The sequence below is a fragment of the Protomyctophum bolini genome (assembly GCF_963924005.1).
Source record: "Protomyctophum bolini genome assembly, chromosome: 1".
NCBI classification, from domain to species: domain Eukaryota; kingdom Metazoa; phylum Chordata; class Actinopteri; order Myctophiformes; family Myctophidae; genus Protomyctophum; species Protomyctophum bolini.
This window is the reverse complement of record NC_137862.1, coordinates 14,789,188-14,806,489: the sequence shown is the minus strand read 5'-3', so window position 1 is coordinate 14,806,489 and position 17,302 is coordinate 14,789,188. Positions and strand designations below refer to the sequence as shown.

Sequence of the window (17,302 nt, the reverse complement as noted above, 5' to 3'; positions counted from 1 at the left end):
TTGGATTAAGGCAAATTTAGGGTATTAGCAGTGAGCAGATTATGGTAATTTATTTTATACTGGCTAGTAGACCTAATGTCCTGTCAGAATCAGTTGAAACAAAATAATCCAATTTTGTCCAACCTCTGGCATTTATTTACCTGACTAAACCCCCTTCTTTGTTTTCTTCCAATCTGTAGTGTTTTATTTTTTTGTGATGATATTGAATGTAGTTATTTTTCATGTCATCTTTATGAATTGAATAGATAGGGTCAAATGGCCGAATAAGACTGCAGTGTTCAAAATCTACAAAGTAACAAAAAGTTTTTATATAATTGTACTGGAGTACAATATTCTTCTCTGAGATGTAGTGGAGTAGAAGTAAAAGTACCGGTACTTAAATTGTATTTAAGTACAGTTGCTGGTAATTAATTAAATTAAATTTCGAGCAGGGTCTTATATTACCTATAGCTGGCGGTCTTGTTGGAATTTATACATCAGGGGGTCCCCATAGCTGAGAGAGATGAAGCAGGGAACCCCACTAGATACTGTATAAAATCATGTTGCAGATTGATGTCCATAGATACCTACATAGACTTGTTTGATATCAAATTAATGTTTGTTTGTTTCTTAGTTATTCTTAGTTCTGTATTTTCAGACATTTAAACACTTATTAAACTCTCAACGCTCTCGAAAATAGCAGATCTATAAGCCCAGAACATGCTGCAGTGCGACCTGTTGCGAGCTTGTATAAAGATTTGCTATTTTCAGTGAATGTTCCCCGCAAAATAGGGGGCAAAAACATTCCTTTTACACAAACAATTGGCGGCTGCCCCTGTAGTAGCCTAAATAGTTTGATCATGTTGAGTCTAAACATCATGGTCGTGGTGACAGCCAGGGTCACACAAGGCCACACACAGGGGTCCATTTAGCAAAGAAATGGTACAAATCATGAAGGCAGCGTTCTATCTGCCTCAAATTCATATCAAACGAGGGCCTTTAAACCAGTGGTTCCTAAACCTAAGACCAAAAAGAGAAATTTGACATTTTACAGACCCCCACTACATATTACCCCCACCCCCACTATACATATTACCGCCACGGACAAATATGTCCAAAATACTTGGTCTTATCCGTGGCACAATCTAGATCTAGATTTTAGACGCCATTATAATGTTCTTATTTTGAGATTCATGTTGCAGCCCATTACTGAATGTCTCCAGGTCTCTTCAGAATATGTATGACACTGATTCATGGCACATTAAGAGTCCAACTAGTAACCTAGTGGTTCTCAAATGCTTTATTTGCAAGGACTTGGAGTGTACAAATGGAAGTGGACCTGTAAGGGTCCATTTGGTTCCATACTTCCATTTGTACACTCAAGAGTTACAGACCTGTTATGGTCATTATAAGCTATGTGTTTCTTGTAATATTATTGTCCCCTCGTTTTGTATGTCTGTGGCAAAAATGGAATTTGGACAAAAATGTCCACCACAAGCCGGCATGGTGATGACACTGTAGTCAGTTGGAGAACACACAGACACAGCAGGCTTTCCCACAAACACTGATAGAAGTTTACAACATAAAATATTCATGACCTTGTGCTGAGCTATCTAAAGCGGAACCATCATCTCTGCTACATTCTCGTCAACTCAACCACAAGATATTAGGATGAAGGCTGCGGTTACTCTGCTGCTCCCCCTGGTGGTGCTGTTGTGTTTGTCTACTCTATACAATGTGTACACCACTAGGACAGTGGCTCAGAGTAAGGTTGGGACCAAGGAAACTCAGCATGAGGACTTATATGACTTGATTAGAGGTAACACACTTTAATAGATGTTTCTACTGAGAAGCAAATTAATTGCTATCCAATCATTTTAAATTTGTTTGATGTGTGGCCTCAATATTGATTGATATATTAATATTTATTAACAGTTTGCAGGAAAGCACAGGAAAGTAGTGCAATAGTAGCGCAGTCTGCTAAGATTTATAACCCTAAACCCATAAACTATAATAGTTGGTTCTGCTGAGAATAACATTATGCTATGCAGTTTTTTCAAATCTTACGTTTTCTGGAAAAAGTAGGCATATAGCTAAAATCTAAAATAAAAGATGCGTTCCCAGTTTCAGATAGCTAGGTTAAATGCCACTTTACATTTTAAGACTTTAATTACTCCGATTAGTTTTGTTTTATTTTACAATTCTTGCGGAGATCTTGGCTGTCAAAAGGAGGTGTACATCCATTCTACATCATGCAGTGATCTCAACTTCTACCACATATGCTGCAAGTCCTGTTCCGTCAAGGGATACTCCTGGCCTAAAACATGAGGCCTCTGGGCTGGATGCGGCTCACACACAGGGCATTAGGGGCATACTGTAGACTAGAGTATATGGCTGTGACATTGCCAGCATGGATACAAAGGTTCTGGGACAGAAATAGGCTAGCTGATGCCAACTGTACTAAATTACTGTTTGCAAGTGGTCCAACAACAGTATGCAATTGCAAGGTCAATAATGGAAGCAATGGCAAAATATATATATATATATATATATATATATATATATATATACCTACTTTCTCCTTTCTCCTACTGTCTCTCTTGAATGGTTAGAAAGAAAAGCAGGTGCGCTTCCTCTGGATGGTGACCTTGGTTTAGGCAGTGGTTGCTCAGCTATAAATACTGGTACAACTTAAATCAAATACCACCCAAGTGGGGAAAGTGGCTCAGATGCAATTTCTCATATATTGAGAACGCTTACCTACGCGTTTCGGCACTCAGTCTCCCTCAGAGCAACAGAGCTCCTCGAAGGAGCCCTGAGGAAGGCCGGATGAAATGAAGTGTTCTCCAAAAAAGAGAAATTGCATCTGATCTGAGCCAGCCGTGCATCATTTATTTTGGAGTGCCGCTTTTTCAACTTTGATGGTATGCCATTTGATTTATCTTGAATGGTTGTCTGGACTGTCTTGTATTCTAAAAAGGAGAAAATAATAATGGTAGAGGGCAGCAATTCACACATTAATGGCATGACAACTAAAACTATTGTAAAATATATTTCTACTGTGTACTTTCCACCACTGATTAACATTATAAACAGTGGCAGGAATGGGAAAAACAAATGACAAAAACATGTCAGTCTATTCAAAGGATACTTTAATGCCAAACACCCTATACTACTACACTAATGTACATCATAAAAGTTAAGAGCAGACAACAGTAGACACATATAATGGGTACAAAGACTTATGTACAATCCAGCTCCCCCACGGCTTCCTGTGGTTATTTCCGATATTAAACGGTAAATATAAAAAATAAAAACCAAGTTATAAACGGTTCAAAGATTGTCTACAGCTGGTTATGTTGACAGTTGCCTTAAAGGAGTTCCTTCAAATTGTTTAATCAAATGTTTTGTATTCAACCACATATGAGGCTATTAGTGACTTTCCTGTTTTTGCTCTTATATTAAATATCTCTGCAGAAAATACCTGAGACAAGTTCACGACACATTGCAATTGGAGGATGCCTTGTGAGCTTGTGGATCGGTTATTCTCTGCCGAAAGCTTTCCCAAAAATATGAATGCTGGGGTTTATATCACGTATATAAATCAGCAGTTTGGGAAGAGCGCTGCTGCCAATGTATTCTCACACCTTAATGTTTAGTGTATGCGTTCGCTGACAACACTCTCCTGACCGTGTGTGAGTCTGCTGTATTGCAGGTTGCTTGTGTCGTGGCCAGTTTTAAAGACAAACTGAGACACTCGTGTAAACAGATTGTATCATTACCGTAGTGGTAAGGGAAAGAAACATGCTGTGATGCTCCTCTGTCTTACCAGACACCACGTCGTCACGTTGCAAGAGCTCCCAGATTGGCAATTTTCGCCTAATGTTCGCCCATCAGAATACGCTCGCTAGGATTTGAGAGTGAGAATGTCTTGCTCTGTTGGCAAAAAAGTACAAACTTTACTTCACGACAGTTCATGTAATTATTGCTTCTTGTTCTTTATGCCATGCCGCAAGTGTACAGAGAGTTCATGGCTGACATTCATATGCACTTGGCTGGAAATGCTCATCATATTGGGGGGATTGTTAATTTAATTTATTTATTTTGGGGGGTTTATAATTAATAGTTTTTACAAAAACGAAAACAGAACTATTTGACAGGCATTACATTGTGAGACCATAATGGCTCTAGATTTGACCTTACGGGATTTCATGACCCGTCCCATCGTCAAGTTAACTTTACAAAATATAGAGGCAAAAATGTACATATCAGTAAGAGAAAGAGAGTGCTGGGAAAACATATTTCAAAAGCATAACGTTGTTGCTTGGCTACATTCAATGATCATAAAACTACAAAACGACATAAGACAGAGGAGCGAGGAAGAGAGAGAGGACGCCACTGCCTCGCAAGTCGCAACATGTACAAAAACACCATTTCATCAAAGAGAATGAAAGAAAAAAAAAAGTTCAAACTAAACAAAGACATCAGGACGACACGACGACAACAGACCACAAAGGAACAAAGAAAAGAAGACAGCCTCTAATAAATGAACATCCTTTGGTAAAAACAGTATTTAAAATGTTTGCATTTTCTTAATATATATTTTTTTCTGCAACCTCTAGCTAAAGATCGATATAACTAGCTTAGTTAAAGTACGCTGCTACACACATCAATAAACATATCTCATTTAAAAAAAGAAAAAGGACTATCTAAACAACCTATTTACAAGAAAATGTTTGGGAAGTCAGAACTTATTGTACTCGATACACTTGACTGGCATCTTGTGTTGTTTTGCCATAATAATGTACCCAGCAGCAGGTAAGCAGAGATGTGGGTATAATAGTGCACTATTGCCCTCGTCACCGAAAGGAAAACATTCACAGACTGTACAATTTACAGTTAGATGCCGAAAACAGCACATCCGTGTTCTTATAGGAGTGGTTCTCAACCTTTCCTCCCTAATAATCACATTTGAAATGGTAAGCACTTGTAGGAGTTGATTCGCATTACATTTAGTTTTGACTCTGTTCCTCAGATAAATATTGTGAAACTAGCCAATCTACAACCTTCACAACGCCTCGCACTGCGAGGCGTTGTGAAGGTTGTAGATTGGCTAATTTCACAATATTTGACCCTTATATTAGACAATTTGGCCAAACTATTTCTTAGGTATTGAAAAGGCCTTAAAAGTCCTGAAATAGTCACGTTACCGTCATCCCAACCCACAGGTTGAGAACCACTGTCCTAATAGAACAAACACACTTTCACTGATGTCACGACGTGGAATTGTTACTGGATCCACCTTTACAGCCTAAAAACGCCTAATTCAGTGGTTCTCAGAACGTTTACATTTCAAGGAAGGGGGGAGGAGGTCTATAACTCTCAGAGTTATAGACCGGATAAAGGTCCATATATAAGGGAACCCTGAGGGTCCCTGGCCTGGACCGGACCGGACCCCGGACTCTGAGAATCACTGGTCTGAATCATGCCCTGTAAGACCAAGCATAAATCGGCGTTCAGCGATACAGTGGGGTTCATGTCTAGCTCGCTGTACAAAACTCGCCCACGTTCACTAGGCGCTCCTCGTGAAGCAGGGTAAATTCGCAGTCACTCGTGCGGGGGCTGGGCGCTTTTCTGTAGGCAGGGTTGGGATCCGGAACTTGAGGAACCGGTTCCAACATTGTTTCTGGAGCTGGTATGTGGACTTCACTGTCTATTACACAATTACAATACCGGTGGTTCTCAAACCTTTTAATTTCAAGGACCACCACAACTCCGAGAGTGTACAAATGGCACCAAATGGACCCGTAAGGGTCAAAATCTTAAAGGACCCCAACCCTGGTTATCGGCACCGAAAGGCGATAAATGTCCAAAGCTCCTTGCTTTTCTCTGTATCGAACATTCTCATTAAGATCTACAAGATATAGGTGCATGTGTCCGCCATGCTGCCTGGATAACAGCTATTTAAATTACTAGAACATTGCATGCCTCACAGATTGACTGCGTTATGGACTTACTTTCTGAATCTGTCAACAATATTTATATATTCAATAAGTGGCAAATAAACACATGGCGAGTCAGGGCTTTCATGGAAATCCAACCCTCAACCCACACTCCCTCCCTCCCTCCCTCCCTCCCAAGCTTTTGGCAACGGAGTCCAGACAACGAACAGCATATCAGTCATACATAAGGATAAAAATGCTTCGGCAGTCTCTTTGCTGCGTTTTTGCTGCCACCCTGTGGTTGTAGTTTGGTGTGTGATTCCGGGTGATGGAAGTAAAAAAAGAAAAGTCACGGTGGTCGGTGGCGATCAGCAATTATAGTGCTCCATACTTGACGCGGTACTTGTTAATGTTGTGGTAATGCAGGACCTCGGGCGTGGAGGTGGTGGTGCAGTTCACCAGGCCCTCGCGGCCCTCTCCCATCAGCCACTTGCGGTTGACCGCCGCCATGTCGCTGGTCACATGCTCGTCCGCCCACCGGTCGAGGAAGCGCTGGAAGCGTCGGTGGTAGCGAGTGTTGACCCGCTGCTGGGACTGGAAGTAGACAAAGAACAGTGAGGATCACTGATTAGGGGTGGCCAAATAGAGACATGTTATTAACCGGTTACCGTTAGATAACCAGGGTTTTTCTAGTCCCAGTCCGCCCGGACGGGGGAATTAGCAGCCACAACGTTACGTGCCTTATCGTGAACACATGCACTGTGATGCACACTTTCCCAGTAGCCTAAAGGTGTTTCGAGACCACAAAATAGAATGAGCGGGTCCATTGGTTACACTTCCAAAGTTAAATTACTGTGTACATTTTATCTGTTGTATCATAATATAATCCACCACTTGAGGGAGTGGGAAGACAGCTACAGATCTTGCCTGGAAAAGAGTGAGCTGGCGCGAAGGGATTTTGTTTTTTACCAACGCTGACCTGCACAACCAAAGTGAAGCGATTGAAGCAACTGGAAACAAATATATAATTATTCAGGTTTGAACGCACCTTCAGTCCCCAAGCCTCTAGGCTGGCTTTAGCCATACTGATAACGTCATGGATTCACTATCACTTCCTCCCCGATATCATAGCGGGAGGAGGCGTGAGTGAAGCCATGTGTGTCTGTCGCATTCTCTGTGTCAATAAGACGGTTGAATTAACGTTCCACAATAACTCTGTGGTGAGTCCAACAGTCAAGCCACATGCGTAAACTCCAGTAGCTAGTTCATGTGCGTAAATACTGTGACGCAGACAGTGCAATGGCCGCCATCCCATGCCGTCGGTAAAATAAAATGATAAATACATAGAGATATGCAATAAGTTAAGTTAAGTTGACCAAAGTTTGACGAAAGCCTGGTGGCTGGTGACTCAACACTGACTGGCCTCAGCTCCGCATAGAAAATAAATTATGACAGTGTTATTTGATTTGTATCAAAATATATAATAAATAAAACATTGGCTAATTGACGTGGTGACTCAACAACTGCAGGATTTGGATGAAGAACACATGGATAACTACCACGGAACACGGCCTCTCAACAGTTACAATGTGTTCGCAAATGTTGCTCCATAAAAAGTGAAACTGATTATGCAGCTGGCTTTAATCCAAGTTGTGGTGAGCTGATTGGGCCAAACCCGCTGGACTAAATAACAGTCCTAAAGGTCAGATTTCAGGAACAAAGTGGATTCTCCCTACAGTCTCGGAAGAACTAAATCTTAGGGGTCATCCTTAAAGTGTGGACCTTTCATTGACACTTCAAACTACAAAGATCGATGTTGCCATATGATGTTGCTGCGGGGCAGAAACAACTAATCTCCATATTTGAACATGCGTGTTAACATCAAACAAACATTCATCAAAAGATGCTTACGACACACACTGGGAATTTAATTGCCTAATACCATCACAAATGAAGAGCTATGGCAAACCACACAACAAGAACCAATTGAAACCCAAATTAAACACAGGAAATGGGTGCTGGATGGGGCACACCTTGAGAAAACCACCCTCCAACATAACCATGCAGGCCTTAACCTGGAACCCTTTGGGGAAAAGAAAACCAGGAAGACCCAGAAACAGCAGGAAAAGGTCTGAAAAAAGAACATCTTGGAAGGAAGCAGAGAAGATCGCCCCAACACCAAACCAGCTGGAGGAAATTCATGAATGACCTATGCTCCCCAAAGAGCAACAGGGTTTAAGTCAAGTAAGTCATGAGACAATATAACTAAATACTTTCCCGGTTTTAATGTGTCAACAACAAATCACGCCTACCTGATGAGCCCGCGTCAGTGCCGTGTGTCTGTACATGTAGTCCTCTGACTTGCAGACATACACCATCTTGTATGAGTTGAGCTTGAACATGCACTCCATCTTGAGCTCGCCGCCACCTTCCTGAGACTTCTCCGACGAAGAAGAACCCTTGGTCAACATCTTCTCCTGCTGCATCTGTTCCCACCCTCGCTGGCACTTCCTTATCCTCCGTAAGTTCCTACGTGACCAAGGAAGCAAGATAGACCGCCATAAGTATGCCAATCCGACACCGGGAGGAGAAAAAAAATAACTTAAATCCACTTGTGCAATTTTAAAACCCCAAACATCAAATAATAAAACGCCACGTTTACAGGGAAAGTTCGCACAAATGTCTAAATGCCCCCCTCTCTTCATACTACACAATGCTACTGTATTCTGTGCTTGACAATATGTACGATTCAAAATTTGGGCAAAACAAATAAGTAATACATTGATTTGACAGTAATAATAATGGAAAAAGGATTTGAGAGGACTGTCCCTTTAAACACGTTTTTGGTCTTTTTGGGGGGGGATACCCATCATGCATAGCAACTCACCGAGAAACAGAATTAGAGATAGGGAGTCAAATCATTCGTGGAAAATGTTGATCTAAAAGGAGCAGCAGAGGCAGCAGTAGTAATAATATTTCTGTACAGTGCACTTCCGTTCTGGTTCAAACTCTTTAAAAAATATTGCTTTGGCAAAAAAAAAAAAAAAAAACAGATTCTCTTTTTTGTCGGATTTTTGAGATCCAATTTGTGTGCAAGCATTATAAAAAAAAAAGTGGAATTAATTCACCCCGCTTTTTGAATGAAAGGTTTAAATGTGTACTTACCGCAGACAGTACAGGTGTGAGCGAGGACTGTGAGACCGTGAAGCATTTTTTTGTTTTGTTTTTGCATTCAGGGCTCCACTTTAAAAAGACATAACAGTGAGGCCAATTTCAAATAAAAATGGGAGAAACAACATTTTTATATTTGCTGCCAAATGGAATAACCAATCAATCCAAAAGAGAAGGTTATGAGTTGAGAAAAGGATAACTTTGATGCTGGACATACCGTCACTGACAATGTACAGAGTGTTATGGAGCCATGCAATGAAGACCAAACTGAAGTGTAAAAAACAAACAGCTGGGTTTTTACACTGCTGCAGTGCTGCTGAAAGGGGCCGTTGTTTTGTTTTTTGCAGAGAAGGGGTACGTCTAGTCTTGTTCTGCTTACCTCTCATAGATTTGATATATGAGGGGAAACAAAACATAAAGCAAAATGCAGGTGAAACCACTGATAAATCATAGTCAGTCATGTACCAGATTTATGCAACGGTGTAATTTGTTTTTAATTTTTCTTCCCCCTGTGTCTTTTTAACCACTTGAACCCTTTTTGCATCCCTATTCTGGAGGTGGTGAACATCCGGCGGAAATAGCCAATCTACAAGCTGGTGTGTAAGCTTGTAGATCAGCTTATTTTCACCGTAGAGATTTGGTGGTAGAGAGTACCTAGTATACAGCCTTGGGGGACCCCCCTGTTCAACTAAAGTATATAGGGTTTAAGTGGTTATAAGAATTAACACAAATCAAACGTCTACTGAAATGTTTATGATTATGGACAGCCATCTCAAAAAACTAAAACAAAAAAACATAACATGTCAACAAGCATCGACGACCAAAGACAAACGAGGCTTTGATGTTAACAAGACAGTCATCATCGTCACACAACCTCCATGCAACGTTGTCGAGGAGAAAGAAATACACCGAAAACATTTCAACAATACAATTCAGACCATCATTTTATTTACAAGCCCTACTTCCTTTCTCTCTGTACAAGTGTTGCTGTTCGTTCGTGTGCTTGGCTTTCCTCGTTAAGACTTATTATTTTTTCATAATACTCGTCATTGTCGTGAACTTGTAGAAAAAATAAGGAAAAGAAAAAACGTCACCCCACCACAAAGAGAATAGTTGCAACGGGAGTGCACTGTATTCCACTGCAAATTATTATTACACACATCAAATAGAGCACTCAAACAAAATGGAACATTTGAAACATTTATATTTGTCTTAAACAGTGATTAAATAGTCACAATACAAGATGTTTTTTTTTTCTTTTCATATGAATACAATCACAAACATAGGGCATGATTTACGGTAGCTAAGAAAACCAGGACTTCACTTTGTATTCTTTTACTCATAATTATGGACAAATTCACTATAGAAAAATGAATTAGAAAAAGGGCCATCGCCATTCAGTCTCAGACCAATGTCAAAAGTAGAAAGATTACTGTTGTGACAAAAAGAACAAAAAACAAAACATAAAACAAAACAATAACAGACAGAAGTGGAACCCATTTGTTTTTGCTTGACTTAAGCATCTTGGTCTCCAGCTACACCATAAAAACATATTTGAAAGCAACACATTTCTTTCATTTTTTTTAAATATATCTCACTGACTCAATTGCAATAATTGTGTCCAGCTAAGCTCAAAACTCCCCCCAAAAACACAACTTGTGAGCCAAATACCAATAAAAACTCAGTCACGATCATAAATAAAGAGTCCCGTTAAAAAGGAACTAAATCTAAGCATAAATAAATTCCCTATTTTTTAAAAGATGACCGTTTTAAGTGCAATCCTCAAACATGAAGGACGAGGAGTTCAACTGAAAAAGACGGACAAAAGAAAACTCCTCAAGTTCACAGCCTATGAGAACCCCCCTCCCTCCCCCACCCACACACCCAGCAAGCGTTTCACCTAAAAATCTGTGGAGCTGTGATCATTAAAGGCCTTTCCAAACCATCCGATGGTGGTATCTGTCCGTTAAAGAGGGCAGGACGCTCAGACAAAAAGATTCGTGATTAAACTGAGAGGATTCTAACGTTGGAGCTTGTGCAAAAAGAAAAAAAGGAGGGGAAAAAAGGTGTCACTGGTTCTAGAGCTCTGAGAAATGAGCCGATATTTGGCAGCTGGTTTGGGCGCTCACGTCAACGTTTTTGCCACACACACATGGGGCTGGCCAGTTGACTGAGAGCCTTTAGGGAAGATGCTTAAGGTTGTTTCACACAAGAGGGACACACAGCTGGGGCCTCACCTGGGGAGGAACACAGGCTTCTGGGCCAGGTGTTCACGCAGCTCGGGTGACGCAGAGTCTGAGTTCAGGTATCTGTTCACATAGTCAGACCACCTCTGTTTGGGAGGAACAACAATGGGGGACATGAGTTAGTGTTGACTACAGGTCATCCAGACCACTCCATTTTTTACAAATCACAAATCCAAGTAAAAATCTAAATTTTAAAACAAATCTAAGCAATTCCATAGATTAAAAAATAATAATAATTAAAACTAGTGAAAATAGCCGATCTACAAGCTCGCACCACGACCCCATAACAGTAAGGCCTACGGAAATAGAAGTGGGCGTGTTGGATTCAGCTCTACTCAGGTATCTGGTTTGTCGCTGTCCGACCTTCCTAGCCTGTTATTAAAGAAAAGCGTGCAACAGTGGCCAAAATCTGCGATCAGAAATCGCCGAAAGTGATGCTTTGGCCATTTTCTCTGGTTCAAAGCTTGTTGGATGCGTGACTTTGAGGGCATTTTCAGGGGGCCTCTGGCAGCTCCTGGGGGCCCTATGTGGCTGCATGGTTTGCGTATACGACGGGCCGGCACTGGTTCTAACCTCTGTGTCTGCTGGCTCATCAGAGTTGTCCTCTTCTGTGTCAAGCAGCTCCATGGCCAGAGTGACGCTCCCTCGGCTCTTCAGAAACATCAACTGTGAACAAAATAAATAAAAAATAAGACCACTATGCAACAACTAAAGAGGGAATGTTATCGTCGCCATTGACGTTTGAAGCATAATGACTGATATATAAAGGGGTTGCACGCCGTGTCGGTACCAGGAAATAGCCGATCAACAAGCACACATAAATCCAAGTATAAAGTATGATTCCAAGTATAAATCCGGTTTAAGAGAAAGGTAGGGGATCAGATTATTAGCAGGTAGAAAGGGATCATACAAAGGTAACACCCAAACCTTCCAGCAGGGGGACATTACATACACACAAAGGCAGAAGGTGTTAATGGTACCTTGAAGCAGTTCTCGTCAGACATAAGCTGCTCTGCTTTGCGCTGGTAAGCCGACTCTGCGGTGGACCTGGATGCCTGGGTGGACAGGGCGCCCCCGGTGGCCTTGTTGGTGTTCTCGGTCAGGTAGAGGTCCGTCACACGCATGCAGATGTCATCACTGACTATGTGTTGGAGCTGAGAAAACATGAAAAGGATTCTAGATGCCGTTAACTGTATTTACTGAAATGTAATGTCGTCTCGGTAGGGTGGAAACCTAAAACTAAAACTGTTGAATGAATGGATTGGACACTGTAGTTGAGGTCGTCATTGTGACTAACTACACTCCTCTCTCTCTCTCTCTCTCTCCCTCACACACACACACACACACACACACACGGCTCCACCTCTAACACAGACCGAGAAGCAGCAGCACAACACACACGTTCACACAAGCCCTTGCATGCAGAGGCTGAGGCACACAAATTGATTTTAGCTGTGCAGTGTTCACAAACAATTTATGTTAAATATGAGATACAAACAAACGGACGACAGGTCCATTTGGTTCCACCTGTACACTCGCAGCGGCAGAGTTCAATTTAGATTGCAATGTAACATTACAGAGCACGAGCGAAAACCACAGGCATGATGGATGGGGTCACCAAAAAAATAAGAGGTTTCTGCCCTACAATACAGTGAGTGTTGAAATCAGGGGGGTAGTCAGACAGATATTTTGTGAAGCCACCAAGGAAATCAGGATTTCCTGAAAGTTCATATAATGGCCTGTTGTGGCGCTGTCATTGGCCCCAAAAAAACCCATAGCCCCATAGAAGTCCATGTATTTGGGCCCAACTTCACCTAGACTGTATTACCTTAATAAACATGGTCATGAATACTTTCTGCTTCCAGTCACTAGTTTAAAGTCTCATTTCTAATGTCATAATATTCTTTTTGGAAAATGATGGTCCCATTTATTAAAAAAATTACCATAAAGTCGCGTATGTTCTGAGGGGCGTGGCTATCGTTAAGAGTCTATGATCGGGATTCCCCACCCACTCGAGTCAAAATAAAAACCAACTGGCCCTCGTTGTCTGGGCCAGCCAATGGCCAGCTGGGCCCAAACAGATCTAGAAAGATGGCGATTTACAATACAAGGACTGACAGGCTTCATTTTACGTTCATGTTAGACCCGGGGAACGCTTTGTCCATATTTCTTACAGTCTATGGTTGAAATACAGTGGCCCTCTCTATCATCCAATGATCTAGCACATCCATGGAGTGGTACAGACCTGCCTGACGATGCTCTGGATGAGCTTGTCCATGGTGAAGGCCATGTAGGCGTGGATGGTGAACATCTCCCTCAGGGAGTCCTCGTACTGGGCCGGCTCCATGTTCCCGTCCAGGAGGTTCCGCACCATCTCCAGGAAGGCCGAGTAGTAGTCCTCCACCTCCACGTCCACTGGGGGGAGACAAAAACATGCTTTAGTCTTGGGTCTGAGGCGCTACATCTCATCAAATGGTGGTTCCAATAAAGAATGGCCCTTGATATGAAAAGGGTTGAAAACCACTGTCTTCTACATCCTGCCAGTTTTCTGAAAAAGCTATGTTTCTATGTCAGTGGTTTGATTTTTCAAAAATAGCAGACCTACAAGCTTGTAGCGGGCCACTCGGTGGCGTTCTATGAGCTTGTAGATCTGCTATTTTTCAATAGCTAAAGCATAACACAATGCTAACACCAAAAGGGGTTCCCACCCAAAATGGGTTAAACGTTTGTTTATGCACTATCCGACCATACCTGTGAAATGAAAAGATATGTAAAATATATAAAAAGATCTTACTGGGCTCTTTCATCCTCAGCTGGACGGCCGGGTTGTCACTCTTCTCCCGCTTGAGGCCGAGGACCTCGCGCTCCCACTCTCGCTCGCGGGCGTCCTCCTCGATCTGCCGCTCGGCCTGCGCGTAGATCTTCAGCAGCCGCGCGCACAGCATCTGGTGCAGGCGCACCAGGATGTACCAGTTGTTGTTGACGTAGAACATGTTGTAGGGGTCCTCCAGGGCGCGCAGCTTCTGGGCGCCCGTGTTGGAGAAGAGCAGCTTGGACTGCTTGCTGGTCCCCGTCGTAGGGCTGTCACCATTACACATTTGAGTTGACACACTTATAATGGCGATTAACGATTTAATTGTGTTTTTGGCACTAAACGTTGGAATATATGAAAAAAATGCAAAAAAATGCACAGGGCAGATATGACAAATAACTGAAAAATACAAAGAAATACCCGACATATTCCTTACATTTATACTATAAAAAAAGTTGTGAAAAATAGCTGACACGTTGTAACCTTGTAGATCTGCTATTTCAGCTTATTTTTAATGTCCGGGAAATTCTTTCAAAATGGAAACGATTAGGACGATGACAAAATAATTGCAATTATGTCAAAGAAAGAATTGCAATTAAACGATGATGTGATGATTGTGCCAGGCCTACCCCATGGTGGTGGTGGTGGAGGACGAAGAAGGCGCTGAGCTGCTCCCCACGCTGCTGCTGCCGCCCGGCAGCCCGTTGTGCTTCTTGGTGGCGGTGGTGCCGTCTTGGTCCGTCTCCCTGTTGGTTAGGGCCGTCGGCAATTTAGCCCATGGTGGGGAAAGTACTCAAAGTCCTTACTTAACCCATTCTGACCTGAGATCAGATTCTATAAATGTCTTCTGCATCCTGACAGTTTTCTGAGAAAGCTATGTTTCTATGTCAGTGGTTCTTCGATTAAAAAAAATTAGCAGACCTACGAGCTCGTAGCGCGACACTCGGTGGTGCGCTATGAGCTTGTAGATCTGCCATTTTTCAATAGCTAAAGCATAACATAATGCTAACACCAAAAGGGGTTAAGTGAAAGTATAAATACTGCAATGTGGAAATACTCTTTTACAAGTAAAAGACTTCCTGATTTTACACTTGGCTGCATGCTGAAAATAGCAGATCTACAAGTAAACAACACTTCGCAGAGTGACGTGTAGATTGGCTAATTTCAGAGCGCAGCCAATCATAAAAAGACTAGTCTTTAAATCTACTGAATCTCTTCTCCACTAGTTCCTCCCCATCAAATTTTAGTCTAGTTTTGATTTGTTGACGAAATTGTCAGTATATTAAAGGTGGTTGCACACTGGAAGCATTTTTCGGAAAACAAAACGCTGCTAAAAATCCGAAAACACGCCCAGTGTGCAGGGACCTTTAGTGTTCATTTTAGTCATCATAGTTTAGTTTTCCTCAGTGAAAAAAAGGAGGTAGTCGAACATTTTTCGTCAGTTTTCAGTCGACGCTAAAACCAACAAAGCCACGTCACATACCCGTCTGCCGCTTCCTCGTCCTCGTCATCCTCCTCCTCCTCTGCGTCTGAGAGCTCACCGCGCCGCGCGAACAGCATGTCGGGAACGAAGTGGTGGATGATCTGCTTGATCTTGTACTTGTCATCCTTCTGGATGCCCACCTGCCGCTTGACGTGGTGGATGATGAGCGAGGCGGCATCCTCCAGGATCTGGCTGTCCTCGTACGTCAGCGTCATGTGAGGCCCGCTGGGCGGCAGAGAGGACGGCGCCTCCTCCGACACACGCTCCTGGCGCTGGGTGGGGTTGTCACAGTTAATACATAATCGCTTATTAGATTTTTTTTGTTGGTTATTTTGACATAAGTGTCCATGTTGAAAGATGTTCATACATAAAGCAGAAATAGCAGATCTACAAAGTGACTTTTTTAAAGTATAAAATGTATACAAATGCCAGACAGAACAGTGTGAGGCAATAAATGAGCAAAAAGTGCCCAGCTATTTGATAACATTTAAGTTAACGAATGACGATTAATTGTCACATAAACAATGGTGAATTGTGTTTTGGCATATGAATAAAAAACAAATACATTTCTATTTGCCTTTCAGGCTTCGTAAGAACAATTGCATGGGTCATACAGACCTATTTAATATTTTGATACTTTATTAAAAGAAATATTAAAATAGCAGAAATAGCTGATCTATTTTTATTTTATTATTATTTTTTATGTATGGAAATAAATCAACATGGAGACGATTATGCATTACAATTGCAATTATCTCAAATAGTTGCGACAGGCCTAGGTTCAGTGGCAAAATACCGACACAAAGGTTTAGCCAGGTACAAATAAAACGGTCTTTAATAACAGTGTGTTCCTTACCTCGTCGTATATCGTCTCGATTTCGTTGAGCAACGTCTTGGAGCGAAACACTTTGGTGTCGTTCTGTTTGAAGTTGATGCCCTGGTGGTCCAGGGACTTCAGGTAATACTTCTCGTTCTGCTCCCTCCAGATCTTGTTGAAGCCTCGCTGGGCTTCTCTCCACTCCTCCTCCTTCACCTTTAACCTGAAGACGGCCACCACAAATGCAACATGTCACCAAACCTTTAACCATTCTTATACTTTAGCTATTGAAAAATAGCAGATCTACAAGCGCTGCCGCTACAAGCTTGTATATCTGCTTTTTTTCTTTTTCCGTAAAAATGTGGCACAAATCTTTGAATATATTATTTCAGAGCCAACGTTTTAACTCCAATCTTTGCTTCTGGGGGTGCTTTGCTGGAACTACATATTTTGAGATGGGGGTCGGCGGCCAAATACAGATAATTCAGGGGGTCCTCGACATGAAATAGTTTGAGAACCACTGACATAGAAATATAGGTTTTTCAGAAAACTGTCAGGATTTGTAGAATCAGTTCTCAGGTATAAATGGGTTAATACAATTTGTAATGTCACACAAATAATTGCGATTAACGATTTAATCGTGATATTGGCATTGGAAATTGGAACATTTAATAATATGAATATAAATTACATTTCTGTTGCTTTTTAGGCTTCGTAATGAAAAGGTGCACATATGACAAATAACTGAAATATACCATACTTTAAAACATTTTAGCGGAAGCTGATCTACAAGCTTACGAGTCACGAAATTCCACTAAATGCATATCAGTGTGGGTGTCTTTGACATGAAAG

At 41.7% G+C, this 17,302-nt stretch overlaps 1 protein-coding gene across 1 annotated transcript in view; it reads right to left on the bottom strand.

Annotated features, from left to right (window-relative positions):
• Nucleotides 1–3,114: 3,114 nt before the first annotated feature.
• LOC308318557 (paired amphipathic helix protein Sin3a-like) overlaps nucleotides 3,115–17,302 on the bottom strand; it is a 31,977-nt gene continuing 17,789 nt past the window's right edge. Inside the window, exons 14-23 of the mRNA XM_080768164.1 lie at nucleotides 16,490–16,673; nucleotides 15,634–15,905; nucleotides 14,780–14,896; nucleotides 14,133–14,419; nucleotides 13,584–13,753; nucleotides 12,319–12,492; nucleotides 11,912–12,004; nucleotides 11,330–11,424; nucleotides 8,234–8,450; nucleotides 3,115–6,515 (exon numbers count right to left, since the gene is read on the bottom strand). Coding sequence (XP_080624290.1) covers nucleotides 6,297–6,515; nucleotides 8,234–8,450; nucleotides 11,330–11,424; nucleotides 11,912–12,004; nucleotides 12,319–12,492; nucleotides 13,584–13,753; nucleotides 14,133–14,419; nucleotides 14,780–14,896; nucleotides 15,634–15,905; nucleotides 16,490–16,673 — 1,828 coding nt within the window. The 3' untranslated portion in view covers nucleotides 3,115–6,296. The remainder of the gene's footprint in view (nucleotides 6,516–8,233; nucleotides 8,451–11,329; nucleotides 11,425–11,911; nucleotides 12,005–12,318; nucleotides 12,493–13,583; nucleotides 13,754–14,132; nucleotides 14,420–14,779; nucleotides 14,897–15,633; nucleotides 15,906–16,489; nucleotides 16,674–17,302) is intronic.